General features: G+C 38.6%; 1 protein-coding gene across 1 annotated transcript; it reads left to right on the top strand.

The window, feature by feature from the left end:
- Positions 1-9,112: 9,112 nt before the first annotated feature.
- LOC141627784 (uncharacterized) lies at positions 9,113-10,411 on the top strand. The gene has a single exon (XM_074441006.1). It carries the CDS (start codon positions 9,113-9,115, stop codon positions 10,409-10,411), a length of 1,299 nt encoding a protein of 432 aa, XP_074297107.1.
- Positions 10,412-13,728: the final 3,317 nt, after the last annotated feature.

The following is a 13,728-nucleotide window of genomic DNA, read 5'->3' on the forward strand; positions in this document are numbered from 1 at the left end:
CCATGTTTACTACTTCGGAAGATGTTAATAATTTTATATTCTCTCTGTCGCGGTCATTTGTTGTCCTTTTCCATTTTAAGGTGTCTTAGTCATTTATTGTCATTTCTATTTTAAGAAGAGTAAATTATCAATTACACCCACGTCAAATGCACATTTTTACATTTACTCCCATGTCAATTTTTTTTTAAAATTACACCCAAATTAATACCTCCGTTTATAAATTGCACCCAATGCCATTTTCAGGTAGAAAAATTTATAAAATGACGAATTTGCCCCCGCATCTATTCTTCCTCAATCCTCCATTTACCAGAACTTCCCCTTTCTCGCCTCTACTCCCTTCAATTCATCTCCATCAACATTAAGCTTCACTTAATTTTCCTCCATTTCCCCCCTTTAAACCTTCGATCATTATTCTAATTATTCATTTACCTTATGAATTTTGTAGCTTTTTTTCTCCATTGTAAATTGGGGCTTTCGTAATTCCTGGGCAAACATTGGTGTTTATAGCAACTTCTTCATTATTAATTGGAGAAAAAAGGTGACAACTTTTTAATTATGGATTAACACAAATTTCACAAGTTTGGTCTAATTGTTAAACCAATGTTATTTTTGAGATGTCCAGATGGTTTAGTTCAATCTGGGTTTGGTGTTTTGGTGAGGAAAGGGAAGATTAATGGTGTTAACCAAGATTTGTAATGTTTATGATTTGTCTTCTGGATTTTCGTCAACAAATCGCCTAAACTGCTCTCAAACAATACAACATCAACAACACTATGCGCTTAGGAAGAACCGAATTGAAAATTATAATTGCTTGGCATTAATCGAATGAGAATGAATGAGAATGAAGAGAATGAAGAGAATGAATGAGGAGAAAAAAACAAGATGATGAGAAGTATGCTTCATAAAAGAAGAAGAAAGGAAGGGCAAAAATGTCCTAAAATCAATTTTCTACCCAGAAAATTTGAATTTTGACGGAAAAGTGACCGGATTCCGATATTGGGTGCAATTTGTAAACTGAGCTATTAACTTGGGTGTAATTTAATAAAAAAAATTGACGTGGGAGTAAATGTAAAAATGTGCATTTGACGTGGGTGTAATTGATAATTTACTCTTTTAAGAATGAATTTGATGAGTAATTTGATCATTCACACTCAATTCATTCCACTTGTCATTTAATAATTGGCCTCTTCCCCTTTCCTTGGTCTTTGTGCCAAAACCAAAGAACAACAAATGACCGGACGGAGGGAGTAAATCAGTTCGCGTACTAAGCAGAGATTAAAGTTTTAAGCAGAACTCTAGATAGTGTAGCATCTCCTTCTATGATTCATACATTGTCAATTTATTTTCAGCACCCTGAATCAAAGAAGTAGGATTAGCAAATGACAGACGGGAAAGAAGCGAAAATGTATAACAAAAGAAAGGTATTGTAAGGCGAGTGACTTCCCCACAGCGGCCACAAATCAAATTAAAATGGATGAGAAAACATGATAACAAACGCTGTCTCAAGAAGTGAACAACGAGAACTGGTAGCAAAGCTACATAATAAGTTCGTCACAGGTTTGAATCCCCCATCCGGTATTGTACTGTCCTAACTTGAAATGGACCTAGTTACATAATCGGGTAATGTCTCAACCCAAACCCAACCTAGTTACCTAATAGGTCCCAAGTTCGAATCCACACCTCGATATTGTACCGTCTTTGTGGCTTATTTGACACCAAAAAGAAAAAAAAATACATATTGACAATTTTAATTCGCTTGATGACCCGTTCTATGAAATATGGACTATTTCCTAATCTAATTTGATTATGCCCTAATGGACTAAATGTAAATACTTTCCTGACTTTACCGTACAAATAAAAGGCTAATTAAATCAAAATTTAGGCCAAATTGACAAATTGGTAAAAAAAAGTGGGGGTTGTGGATAAATTGGTAAAAAAATTAAGTTCTACTTTGGACAAATTGCATGGACTAGTTATACAGACTCCTATTCTATACCACAAAGGATCCTAATTTCAAGTACCATCCCTTATGTAAGCCTCTAAGACTCACTCATTTGATATTTGTAGATGACCTACTCTTATTCTGCAGAGGGGATGCTAAGTCTATCCATTATTATGCTGAGAACCTTTGCCACTTTATCTAAGTCCTCTGATCTTAAAATGAGCAAAGGAAAATACAATGCTCATTTTAGTGGTGTCAAAGATAATGTGATAAATGAAATCCTTCAGGTGTCAGGTATGGTGGAGGGGAGGCTACCATTCAAATACTTAGGGGTGCCAATCAAGAACACCAGACTGAATGCCCAAGATTGCAGGCCCTTAATAGATAAAATTATATCAAAAATCAGGGGATTGGGAGCAAACTTTCATATGCATGTAGATTGGGGCTGATCAGGGCAACGCTCAAAACATTTCACAATTATTAGGCTACCATATTTATTCTCCCAAGTGGTGTCACATCTCGTATTGAGAGTATATGCAGAAATTTTCTCTGGGATGGGGGAGTGGACTACATGAGGTCACCTCTTGTGGCCTGGGAGAAGATATGTAAGCCCAGGAAGGAAGGAGGTCTTGGTCTAAGAAATGATGCAATTTGGAACAAAGTAGCAGTGGGTAAGCTAGTATGGTGGATAGCTTCCAAGGCTGACCATTTATGGGTCGGGTGAGTCAATCAAATTTATATAAGGAATGTATCTTGGCAAGGATATAATCCCACAACTTATTCTAGCTGGTATTGGAGAAAGTTATGCAAGATAAAAAAATACTCTATCAGACTACTACATCCAACATCATTGGTTGACACAACGAGGTCAAGAATATACTATAGCCAAAGGGTATGAATGTCTCCGGGATAAGGGAGAGATTGTTCCCTGACACAATATACATCGTCATCGTCTGGTCAAAGTGGACCTTGCCTAAGCACGCTTTTATATCGCGGCTCTATCATCATAAGGGCATTAATACAAAAGCAAAACTTAAACGATTTGGTATTTGTGAAGAAGATACCTGTTATATCTGTGGCAGGACAAGTGAAACAATAGAACATCTTTTCTTCGATTGTGAATATAGCAGACGCTTCATAGACTGTATTAGTCTGTGGATTGGAGAAAGCTTACCTATACAAGACATTCTGTGATGGAGACTAAGGATGGGAGGATCAAAGATAAGCTAAGGAAAGAAATTCTAAACTCCATATTGAATGCATGCGTATATCAAGTGTGGCATTAGAGGAATACTTGTAACTTTGAGAACAGGATTCTGAGACCGGAGAAAGTGACGCAACTTTTGATTGAGGAAATGAGGTTAAAATTTGCTGGGTTTCGACATCAAACAACAAATGGAGATGGAAGATGGTTGCAGGTGGTAGGATTGCATTGAGGGGAGCAAATAGATCGATGAAACGAGGTTGAAGATGATGAAAGAGAAAAAATTGAGAAGATGAAGGACGACATTTGTTTTTGTTGTCTGAATTAGGTTTTGTTGTCTTGGTCCTGAGCTAAAATTTGGACCGTAATTTTTGGTATGGGTTGTTGTTGGGGCTTGTTCTAAACAATCCAAAAACCCATGTATATTTGGTTTCATCTTTAATATATTTCTTACCTTCTATCGAAAATAAATAATGAAAAAAATCTAAAAACACGAAAGATTAACCATGGCGGTAATCCAACAAGAATAGACGATTTAGATGACCATATGCTTACTCAAAAACGGTACTACCGCGTAGTTTATAAACAAGCGTTGGTGTTCTTTAATCTCCAATCCAACTTCTCGGTCCAGTTAGTCGACTTATGCCACCACTACCTGATTTTGGGTATTTGCTAGAATCGTCGGCACAATTGTTACTAGTGCGTACTCCTTAGAGACAGGGGTACCTTGCTTGTGGTGCAAAAAAATGGGTCAGCTATTGAATTGAAGATGGTAGCTAGTGTGGAAGTTGGACCCGAACCAAATACCTCTCGTATGGGAAACGACATTCAAAGGCTTGTGTAAAGGCACCGGAAATAAACCTGAATCGCCATGTAACCCCGGATTACGATACAACATTTACTCAAACCACATTGGGGTACACCCATACAATGACAAGCTGATATATATGTATCTTTCCCACGAAAAACAGCTGTTTTTGTGCAACACGCGAACAGAATGCTTGACGCCTATAAGAAGTTTCTCTAACTATCATTTTCCGAGTGGTCAATTATTTCATCAACTCGAGCACCAATGGTGGCCTACCTTAGTTCCTGATTGTGCTATGCCGCACAATAGTGCAGAACTTGACACCACTACTGCTTCGTAGTGGTAATTGCTGGATGTTAAACCCAAAGACTAGTTATGATTGTTGCTGCTAAGGTTCGAGTAATTATTATTGTCACACTAATTTCGGTCATCTATATATGTTGCTTTATTTTGTAATTGTCTACATTTAAGACGGTCTCATACAAATTCTTGTAAATTCCAAGGCTTCAAGCTTAGTGTTAGGGTACAAACCCTTGTCCCACATCGGTAGAATAAAGATGGAAGATCATCTTTATAAGTATCTACATAAATATAATAGTACGAGGCCTTTTGGGAAGGAGCCCAAGAGTAAATCCGTGCGGGCTTGGCCCAAAGCGGACAATATCGTACTATTATGGGTTGTGGACACAGATGCAGCAGAGGCCCAACACGGGATATTCACGCTTCCGCACAACAAGTGGTATCAGAGCCCAACATTCGACTTGGGCTAGACACAGAGATTCATCAGACCAAGACTTGAAGGTGGACTTACACTATAAGGCGTGGAACTCCTATAGCTCGAGGGAGAGCTAATATGTTCGCGAGAAGCGACATGGTCTCACGGCGTTGAGACGGCAGGCCGTCCAAGAGAAGATCGTCAGCGACCCGGCGAGGTGGGCTGAGGCTTAATGGAGGCACATGCCCCGTGAGATACATATGGTGTGTCGTTTAAGGGGAGGTTATCAAGACTTGGTGATGCGAGTGTCTAGAAGTTGGGGCTGTATGGTGTGGGGAGTCCTCCGTGGAGGTCAAGGTCCGACTCAAGATGATGGTCCTTGGTTTGAGGGGAGGATTGTTAGGGTGCAAACCCTTGTCCCACATCGGTAGAATAAAGATGGAAGATCATCTTTATAAGTATCTACAAAAATATAATAGTACGAGGCCTTTTGGGAAGGAGCCCAAGAGTAAATCCGTGCGGGCTTGGCCCAAAGCGGACAATATCGTACTATTATGGGTTGTGGACACAGATGCAGCAGATGCCCAACACGTGATATTCACGCTTCCGCACAACAAGATATTGTTAGAATATGACTCGTCCGAGTCGTATTCGGTTTTGGGTATGTAAGAGTGAGATTAAAAGATGGAGCAATAATAACTAAGGAATACAAGCAAAAACAGAGGATGAGGAGCAACTACATGGCGAGCCCCTTGCTTGCGGGTCGCGCATGATTCTGACTTTAGAATTGTTTCATGAGGTGTGTACGTATGAAACATGGCTGCGTAGTAAAACTTGATTGGGCTTGGTTTTTGACTTACGTAAGATTTCCTTAGTTGGTTTTGTGGTAAACTTTAGTTTATTTAATTAATTTCCTAATTAGTTTAGGTATATAGTTTTGGGTGGAATAATACTATATAAAGACCCGACTATATTCTAGATTAATTAAGAGAGAAAGGTAGAAAACTTGGTGAGGCAAGTTTGAGGGCTCGTCTTTTGTAATCTGTAATTCTCTCCATACATAGTGAAATATTTCCCTGGCCCTTGTGGACGTAACTATCATATTGATAGTGAACCACGTAAATTCTTGTGTTCTTTATTTTGCTATTGTTTTTATATCGTCTCAACACGCTTCCGCGCATAACAATTGGCATCTGAGCTAGGTTATTTGATCTGGGAGAGATGATGGCACAACAGTTAGCTACAAAGATCGACAGATTTACGGGAAGGAATAATTTTGGACTATGGCAGATAAAGATGAGAGCTTTGCTTAAGCAGCAGTGTATCTGGAGACCGTTGACGCCGGGTTTCTCCACAAAGGTGACAAAGACTACCGCAGGGGCGGTGGCAGGTGCTGAGTCGTCAGTCACGGTGACTGAGGATCCTGAGTTGGTAACAATGGAGGAAAGGGCTCATGCTACAATCTTGTTATGTCCGGCGGGCACGACGTTATTACGAAGTTGCAAGTGAGGAAACTGCAATGACTTGTGGGCAAAATTGGAGAGTCTTTATATGACTAAAACACTCACCAATAAATTGTTATTGAAACAACGTTTGTTTGGCCTCAGAATGCAAGAAGGTATGTCACTTCGGGATCATCTAGATAAGCTTAACTCTATTTTATTAGATCTACGTAATTTAGATGTTAAGATAGAAGATGAGGATGCTGCGCTTATTTTGTTAGTTTCTTTACCGTTATCATATGAGAACTTTGTAGAGTCACTTGTGGTGGGTAAGGAGACTTTGACCCTAGAGGAGGTGAAGTCGTCGCTTCACACTAGGGAGTTACGCCAGAAGGCAACTAATGTTGTGGTAGATAATCGGGCTTTGGGATTGGTTGCTAAAGTCTGAAAAGGAAACGTTGGGAGACGGAGGGAAAAAGAAGAAGTCTTATAGGCCTAAGTCAAAGGGACCAAGTTCTAGTGATTATTGCCATAACTGTGGGGAAAAGAGTCATTGGAAGTTAGAATGTCCTAAGCTAAAGAAGGGAAATTTTGCTTCTTTTGCAGCTGCACAACAATCAAAAAGTGATTACGACTCTGAAGATGATCTAGCATTGGTGGTCCAAGAAAAGAATCATTTAGGTGATAGATGGGTTCTTGATAGTGGATGCACATCTCACATGTGTTCTAAACGGGGGATGTTTCTGACATATAGTCATCATAGAAGCACTGTTACCATGGGTGATGGAGCGGTTTGTGAGGCTGTTGGAGTAGGCACTGTGAAGTTTTTAATGCATGATGGAAAGGTTAGATATCTCAAGGGTGTAAGGCATGTTCCACAACTTAAGAGTAATCTTATTTCTCTTGGAATGTTAGACAGGAGGGGTTTTCAATTTCAAGGAAAAGGTGGAGTATTGAGTGTGTGCAAGGGTCCATGGGAGTTGCTTCGTGGTGTGAAGTCAAGTGCAGGTAACTTGTATCTTTTACAAGGTAAGGCATTGACTAGGGGGATGTCACCTTCTAAACATTGTGGTAATGTAGAGGTGAGTCATACTAGGCATGTTGGTCTAGAGGGGTTGAATCTTGTTTCTGGTTTGATAGTTGATGATGTCGAAGGTGAGGTGGAGCTTGCCGAGGCTCCAGTGGTCGATGGATCAGGATCAACAAGAAGAAGTTCAACAACCGAATTGAAGAGTTCATCTTGTGTTGAGGATGATTGTGTCAACGGGAAGGGGGAGTTAGGGGATACCCCTAAAGGCCGGGTTGATAAAACAGATCGTCAAGAAGAACAACAAAGAATCTTTCAGTTTCGGAGTGGTATGATAAGGTTTGGAAATTTCGAGCCTTGTATACTAAAAGGTAGCTATTTTGTCTCGAACAACAAGTCTAAGCCAGAAGATGTCGGGTCGAGAGGTGATTTTATGGGGAGTCACCAGTTAGCTAGCGCGTCCTGGTGAGGGCGCAGGATCACCCTGGCGAGGGTGTGAGTGCTCCGGCGCGAGCACAGGTAAGGAGCCCCGACGGGGGCGTCCATGCCTCGGCGTAAGCATTTGACTCCGGCGTGGGTTAGGTTCTGGCTATAGTGTAGCTCATCTTGGCTAAGGTGGAGCTAGCACGGTGTCTCATGGTTTGAGACTGCTATCGGCAATCATAGTGTAACTATGGTGGAGGGCTCAGTTGACTGGAAGTTGTTCGTAGATCCGACTGTCCGAGTCAAGGTGGAGATTGTTAGAATATGACTCGTCCGAGTCGTATTCGGTTTTGGGTATGTAAGAGTGAGATTAAAAGATGGAGCAATAATAACTAAGGAATACAAGCAAAAACAGAGGATGAGGAGCAACTACATGACGAGCCCCTTGCTTGCGGGTCGCGCATGATTCTGACTTTAGAATTGTTTCATGAGGTGTGTACGTATGAAACATGGCTGCGTAGTAAAACTTGATTGGGCTTGGTTTTTGACTTACGTAAGATTTCCTTAGTTGGTTTTGTGGTAAACTTTAGTTTATTTAATTAATTTCCTAATTAGTTTAGGTATATAGTTTTGGGTGGAATAATACTATATAAAGACCCGACTATATTCTAGGTTAATTAAGAGAGAAAGGTAGAAAACTTGGTGAGGCAAGTTTGAGGGCTCGTCTTTTGTAATCTGTAATTCTCTCCATACATAGTGAAATATTTCCCTGGCCCTTGTGGACGTAACTATCATATTGATAGTGAACCACGTAAATTCTTGTGTTCTTTATTTTGCTATTGTTTTTATATCGTCTCAACACGCTTCCGCGCATAACACTTAGAAAGACTTTGACAATTGCGATGTCTTTTGATACATTTTTTCCTCATTCCTCATATACATAAATTCGTCACAGGTTTTCGGAGATGATGCATTCACAGCTCAAGTATTTCCTTTCAAACTCAAACGTCAAACAGAAATGAACTATGTACAGTTTTAATACTAAACGAACGTTTCGGCTTTGGTTATCCGAAATGAAACAAAGCTAATCAAATAAAGTCTGTTTTAATACTAAACGACGAACTATGATATGGGGTTTTTTTAGTATCTCCTACCGACAGTTGGGTAATCTCCTTCGGGTACTGAAGGCAATTTAATGGGTTGACATCTCCCAGATTTGGCTTTTTCGAACCCCTGTCCACTTTTCTAAGAGAGGAGAGCTCTTATCACTCACACCAGCCAACTTTAATACGAACTATGATATGAGTTGACGAACTATGATATGAGTTGAAGTCAAGGAATATTAGCCTTTAATTAGTTGCCATAACCCGACTCCGCATCTACCGCATCTAATTAGATTATGCCATAATCAACTAGAGTTGTTTCAGGAATAGGATTGTATTTTCCAAAATAATAGACAAAAGTAATCAAATCTTATATATTTATACTACTCGCTCATATAATTTACCTACTTCAAAAAAAATCATAGCTAGGCCTCGGAAAACACCAAAGATGAAGCGTGGTGTTAATTCAACAACAATGGAAGATCTAGATGACAATATGCTAACTCAAATACTAGTTAGACTTCCCAATTGTAAAACGGTACTAGCATGCAGTCCTGTCAACAAGCGTTGGTGTTCTTTAATCTTTGATCTTAACTTCCCGGTCCTGTTCGACAACCACAAGAAGAAAACCAATTCCGATCATGAAGACGATGGGCCTCCATGGACCCTCATTACAGCCGTTCACGTACGGGAACAACCATTAATCAAAGAATTCATATCGAGATCACCAAAATTATCGCTGGGATGCTTACCTTGTAAGTCTTTTACTGCAACGGCAACATTCAAGGACTTGGTGTTATGCTATAGTTACGAAAAAGGTGGCCGAGTTTATTACATTACCAATCCATTAACCAAGCAATGGGTTGCTCTCCCACCATGCCCTGTTACTAAGCAACTGATAACAAGGATTGCTTTGATATGTCAACGACCTTATAATCTCACCCAACATTATAAGTTTAGAGTTGTGAAGCTCCTTGTTCAGGGTAGGGTTCATAGTCTAGATACAATCAAGTTGGTTGTTTATTGTTCGGAAATTGGTAAATGGAAGGAAATTAACATTAGAATTCCCAAGGAGGCTGGACCATTCAGGATAATGACCAGTGCAGAACCGGAGATTGTTGTTTGTAATGACCTACTCTACTTTAAAGGCGGGTTATGTTTGGTGGCATTGGACCCGTTTGATGTGAATGACGCTTGTGGCACAACCCTTGACGCAAGAGTTATGCCACCACTACCCGTTTTTGGGTATCTGCACGAATCCTCGGGACAATTGTTAGTCGTGCATACTCCTAAGACACACGGTGCAACTTGTTTATGGTACAAGAATGCTGGGAGCTCTATTGAATTGCCGATGATGATGTGGAGGTTGGATCTTAATAAAGCACCTCTCGGACGATGGGAGATGGCATTCCAAGGTTTATGCAAAGGCACTCTAAATAGTGTTGAATTGGCCTGTAACACTGTATCAGATAACAACATTTACCCTAGGCACATTGTGGTACCCCCATACAATCACAAGCTGATTTATATGTATCTTGCGTCCGAAGAAGAGTTTGTTTCCTGTGACATGCAAACAAGATGTATAACGCCTTCAAAAAGTTTGCCTAACTATTGTTTGTCAAAATTCCTCAGACTTGAGCACCAATGGTGGCCTACCGCAATTCCTGCTTGTGCAATGCATCACAATAGAACAGGAGTTGCCACCACTACTGATTACAGTTACTACATAACTACTGATTTTTATTAGCATACTAATCATGGTTCTCTACGTTGCTTTATTTGTAACTAGATTTTGTGCCCGTGCGTGGCACGGGTTTTAAATTTATCTTCCCTCTAATGGTTTAGACCTTTTAATACCATTTTAAATGATACGCAATCTCTCAATTAATCCACAACATACACACTATTGTCCCAAAAAAAATCCCAACACAAAGGCATTCATTCCATGTATAATTTTCCATTAAAATTTTAAACAATTCCATTTTGTGTAGTCATTTGCTTTTAATCCAAATAATAACTTTGATTTATCCCTAAACATTCACAAAGACATTCATTATACCTGGGTTCAATCAAATAAATCCCCAAATGTGAGGGTTTGCTCTCCTTGTTCTAACAACGGTATCCGATTCAATAACTGGATCAATCATTATCATACGTCACATTCACTTGTATAATCTCATGTATTCGTTTGTTTGGTTTATGGTTTGCTTGATTATTAACACGACACGGGTTTCAATATCGTCTCTCCTCTAATTGTTGTGGACCGTTTTTTGTATTTTATTCTTTGGCCTAATTTGTGAGTTAATCGTTGTTCAATCAGATCCCCAAATATTAGGGTTACCCCAACAACAACAATCCTACACACGGCGATAATAGTCGGTCATTGTTGGCTGATTAAATTGTGTTAATGCTCAGCAATCATCTCTAGGTATCATTCTATTTCATAATATCATCTATCCGTTTTTCCTTCCATTGTTTTGCATCATTTTAAACAAAGGATTTAACAGGATCACAAGATCTGTTGTTGGAATATTTTCTCGGTGTTTATTTTGTATTATGTGTACATTTGAACGAAGGGCATCTTGCTTTTTGATCTTTTTTACTTTTGTGGGTGTTTTTTGGTATACATGATGTTTTTAGCTGTTCTGTTCCTCCTAGTTACTACCTTACTGACTTGCTCCACTTTCACTGCCATTTGAGGCAGCCCTTGAGGCACAGGGTATTCTTGTTTTGGTAAAGATTTCAAATTATCATGCATATGTTCTAGTGATGCAATTTGTCCATACTGTGGCACACAATGTGTTGTACATCCATGCATATTATAGTCATGATTTGTAGTACATTCTTTCAGTTAACTTTGCCATATGCATTAAAGTAAGGACGGATTGATCAAATATAACTTGTATAAAACTGAATTAATGTACAAAAAATACTTTAAGATGAAATTTTATTAACTTAGGCTGTAATCATAACGTTCATATTCTAATTAACTTCCAAACTATTCAATAACAGGCAAATTCGAAAACACCTCTTTGTATACAATATTTCGTGTATACCCCTTGAAAGTCTGTTCAGTATCATCTATGAAGAATCTCAGTCCTTGCGGTGTCGTCGTCCTTGACGCCGCAACGTATAACTGTCCGTGACTACCTCGACATGCGTAAGGGATTGCCTTTGACTCTTGTTTATGGTCATTGCATAGCACGGTTTTAGTGGATATTCTCTTCTCTTGAGGATGAATGGTACCTTTGGATCTGTTGATGTTAACACAATCCTGAGGATTAGCACATGCTTACCCACGTTAGACCCGGTTATAATCCTTATTGCCGGAGTCTTCGTTGTCAGGAGGCGTTGGTCTTAGTTCATTGATTAGCGAATAAGATCTGTTGCACAGAAAAATTCAAGTTAATATGAATTAATTAAGTTAATAGTGTTTGGATGCAGGTACAAAAACTACAGAGGGAGAACATACCTAGGTGCCATGGTTGCTTAAAGAGTTTGGAGGATAGTTTTTTTTTGCAGGTAAGTTCAACGTTGAAATTAGTTTATTTATATAGTGTTTGTAAAATCTATCTATTTCTCTAGGATTAGGAATTTATATAGTGTTTGTAAAATACAGTGTTTTACTTGAACGTCAATTGGAACAAACGTGCAGGGGGATGGCATTGAAGACAGGAGGCATTAAAGCAATTTTTAATATAGTATTTGATTTGTGGTAGAATGGGGAAGGTATTTTATTTCTGTATATTCTATAAGAGAAGATATTTTTCCATATACTTGTGTACATAGGGATAATATCCTATAATGTATCATTCAATAATAATCTTTGTACTTTTCACTGCTATATTTAAACTCACCGTTTCACTTATGAACACAAACTAATCTATTGTGAATCAACCTCTTGTGATCTTGTCAAACCCAAGTTACCTAACTTTAATAGTATTTGACCTGTTTCAAACTTAAAACGGCTAATGTCAATCTTAATCAAGACTGACTGAATGAGTGCAATAGTGTGCATTGTTTTCATAGTGCATGCAACATTATACTCCCTCCATTCAACTCCACTTTACATGTATTCCATTTCCGTCCATTCAACTCCACTTTACAGGTTTCCTTATTTGGCTAAAAAAGTTGACAATTCTATCCTTATTGAAAATCTTTATTTACAAAAATGCCACCCAAACCCCACACTAACCCACCATAAACCTCACCTTTATGTTTTTTTTTACTATTTTTAACCTCTTCTTTCTCTTTCCCCATGTACTTTTAATACTTTTTTTAATCCGCTCCTTAATATCCGTGTAAAAACCAAAGTTGCAAAGTGGAGTTGAATGGAGGGAGTACAGTTTAACCACTTGCTCAAATGTACAGTATTGTGTGAGCATTACAATTTACTGTATAATACACCCTCGTAGAATTATGATCGATAGTCATAAAATAAGTAATTTTTAGAAATGAGTTCTCTGTTATATAACAAAAATTGATTATTTCTGCTTTTTCATGGTTATGATCACACAAATCAATCCTTATATTGTTTTTAATTTATATTTATATTATATAGTAGTAGTACGGAGTAGTTGTTTTAGGATAAGTGTTCTACTATTGGTAGTAGTCTTCTCATTATTTTCGCATATTATATAGTAGTAATATTGCAGTGTTCTACGTAGTTTTGGTATCATGGTAAACTATGGACTCTAAAACATGTTAAGCAATGTTAACTAAATTTGTAAATAATTTCAAGATCATGCAACTACGTTAGTTACACATATTTCAAATAGAATAAACAATAACGACACGCTACATTAGTTTTGTTAGTTACTACGTTAATTATTTTGTGATTTCACCACTGAGAGAGGTGGTGCAACTTATTAGCCAGATTTATCATTTTCCTTGAAGACCAACCATTGATGACCTCTTCTTGGCTAGCCCTTTGTGACCAATTGTCGAGCTATTAGCACTTGACTCCTTGTTAATCGTTCGCTTGTAGGGACTAAAGTACCTAGCTTGTAAGTAGCAGTTGCGTCTCCAAGGCGCAACGTACAAGTTCGCACGCTTTATGGATTC

This window comes from Silene latifolia, chromosome 2, assembly GCF_048544455.1.
Source record: "Silene latifolia isolate original U9 population chromosome 2, ASM4854445v1, whole genome shotgun sequence".
Classification (NCBI taxonomy): domain Eukaryota; kingdom Viridiplantae; phylum Streptophyta; class Magnoliopsida; order Caryophyllales; family Caryophyllaceae; genus Silene; species Silene latifolia.

Coding starts and splice junctions, on each gene's coding strand:
- LOC141627784 (XM_074441006.1), top strand. CDS start 9,113: ATGAAGCGTGGTGTTAATTCAACAACAATGGAAGATCTAGATGACAAT.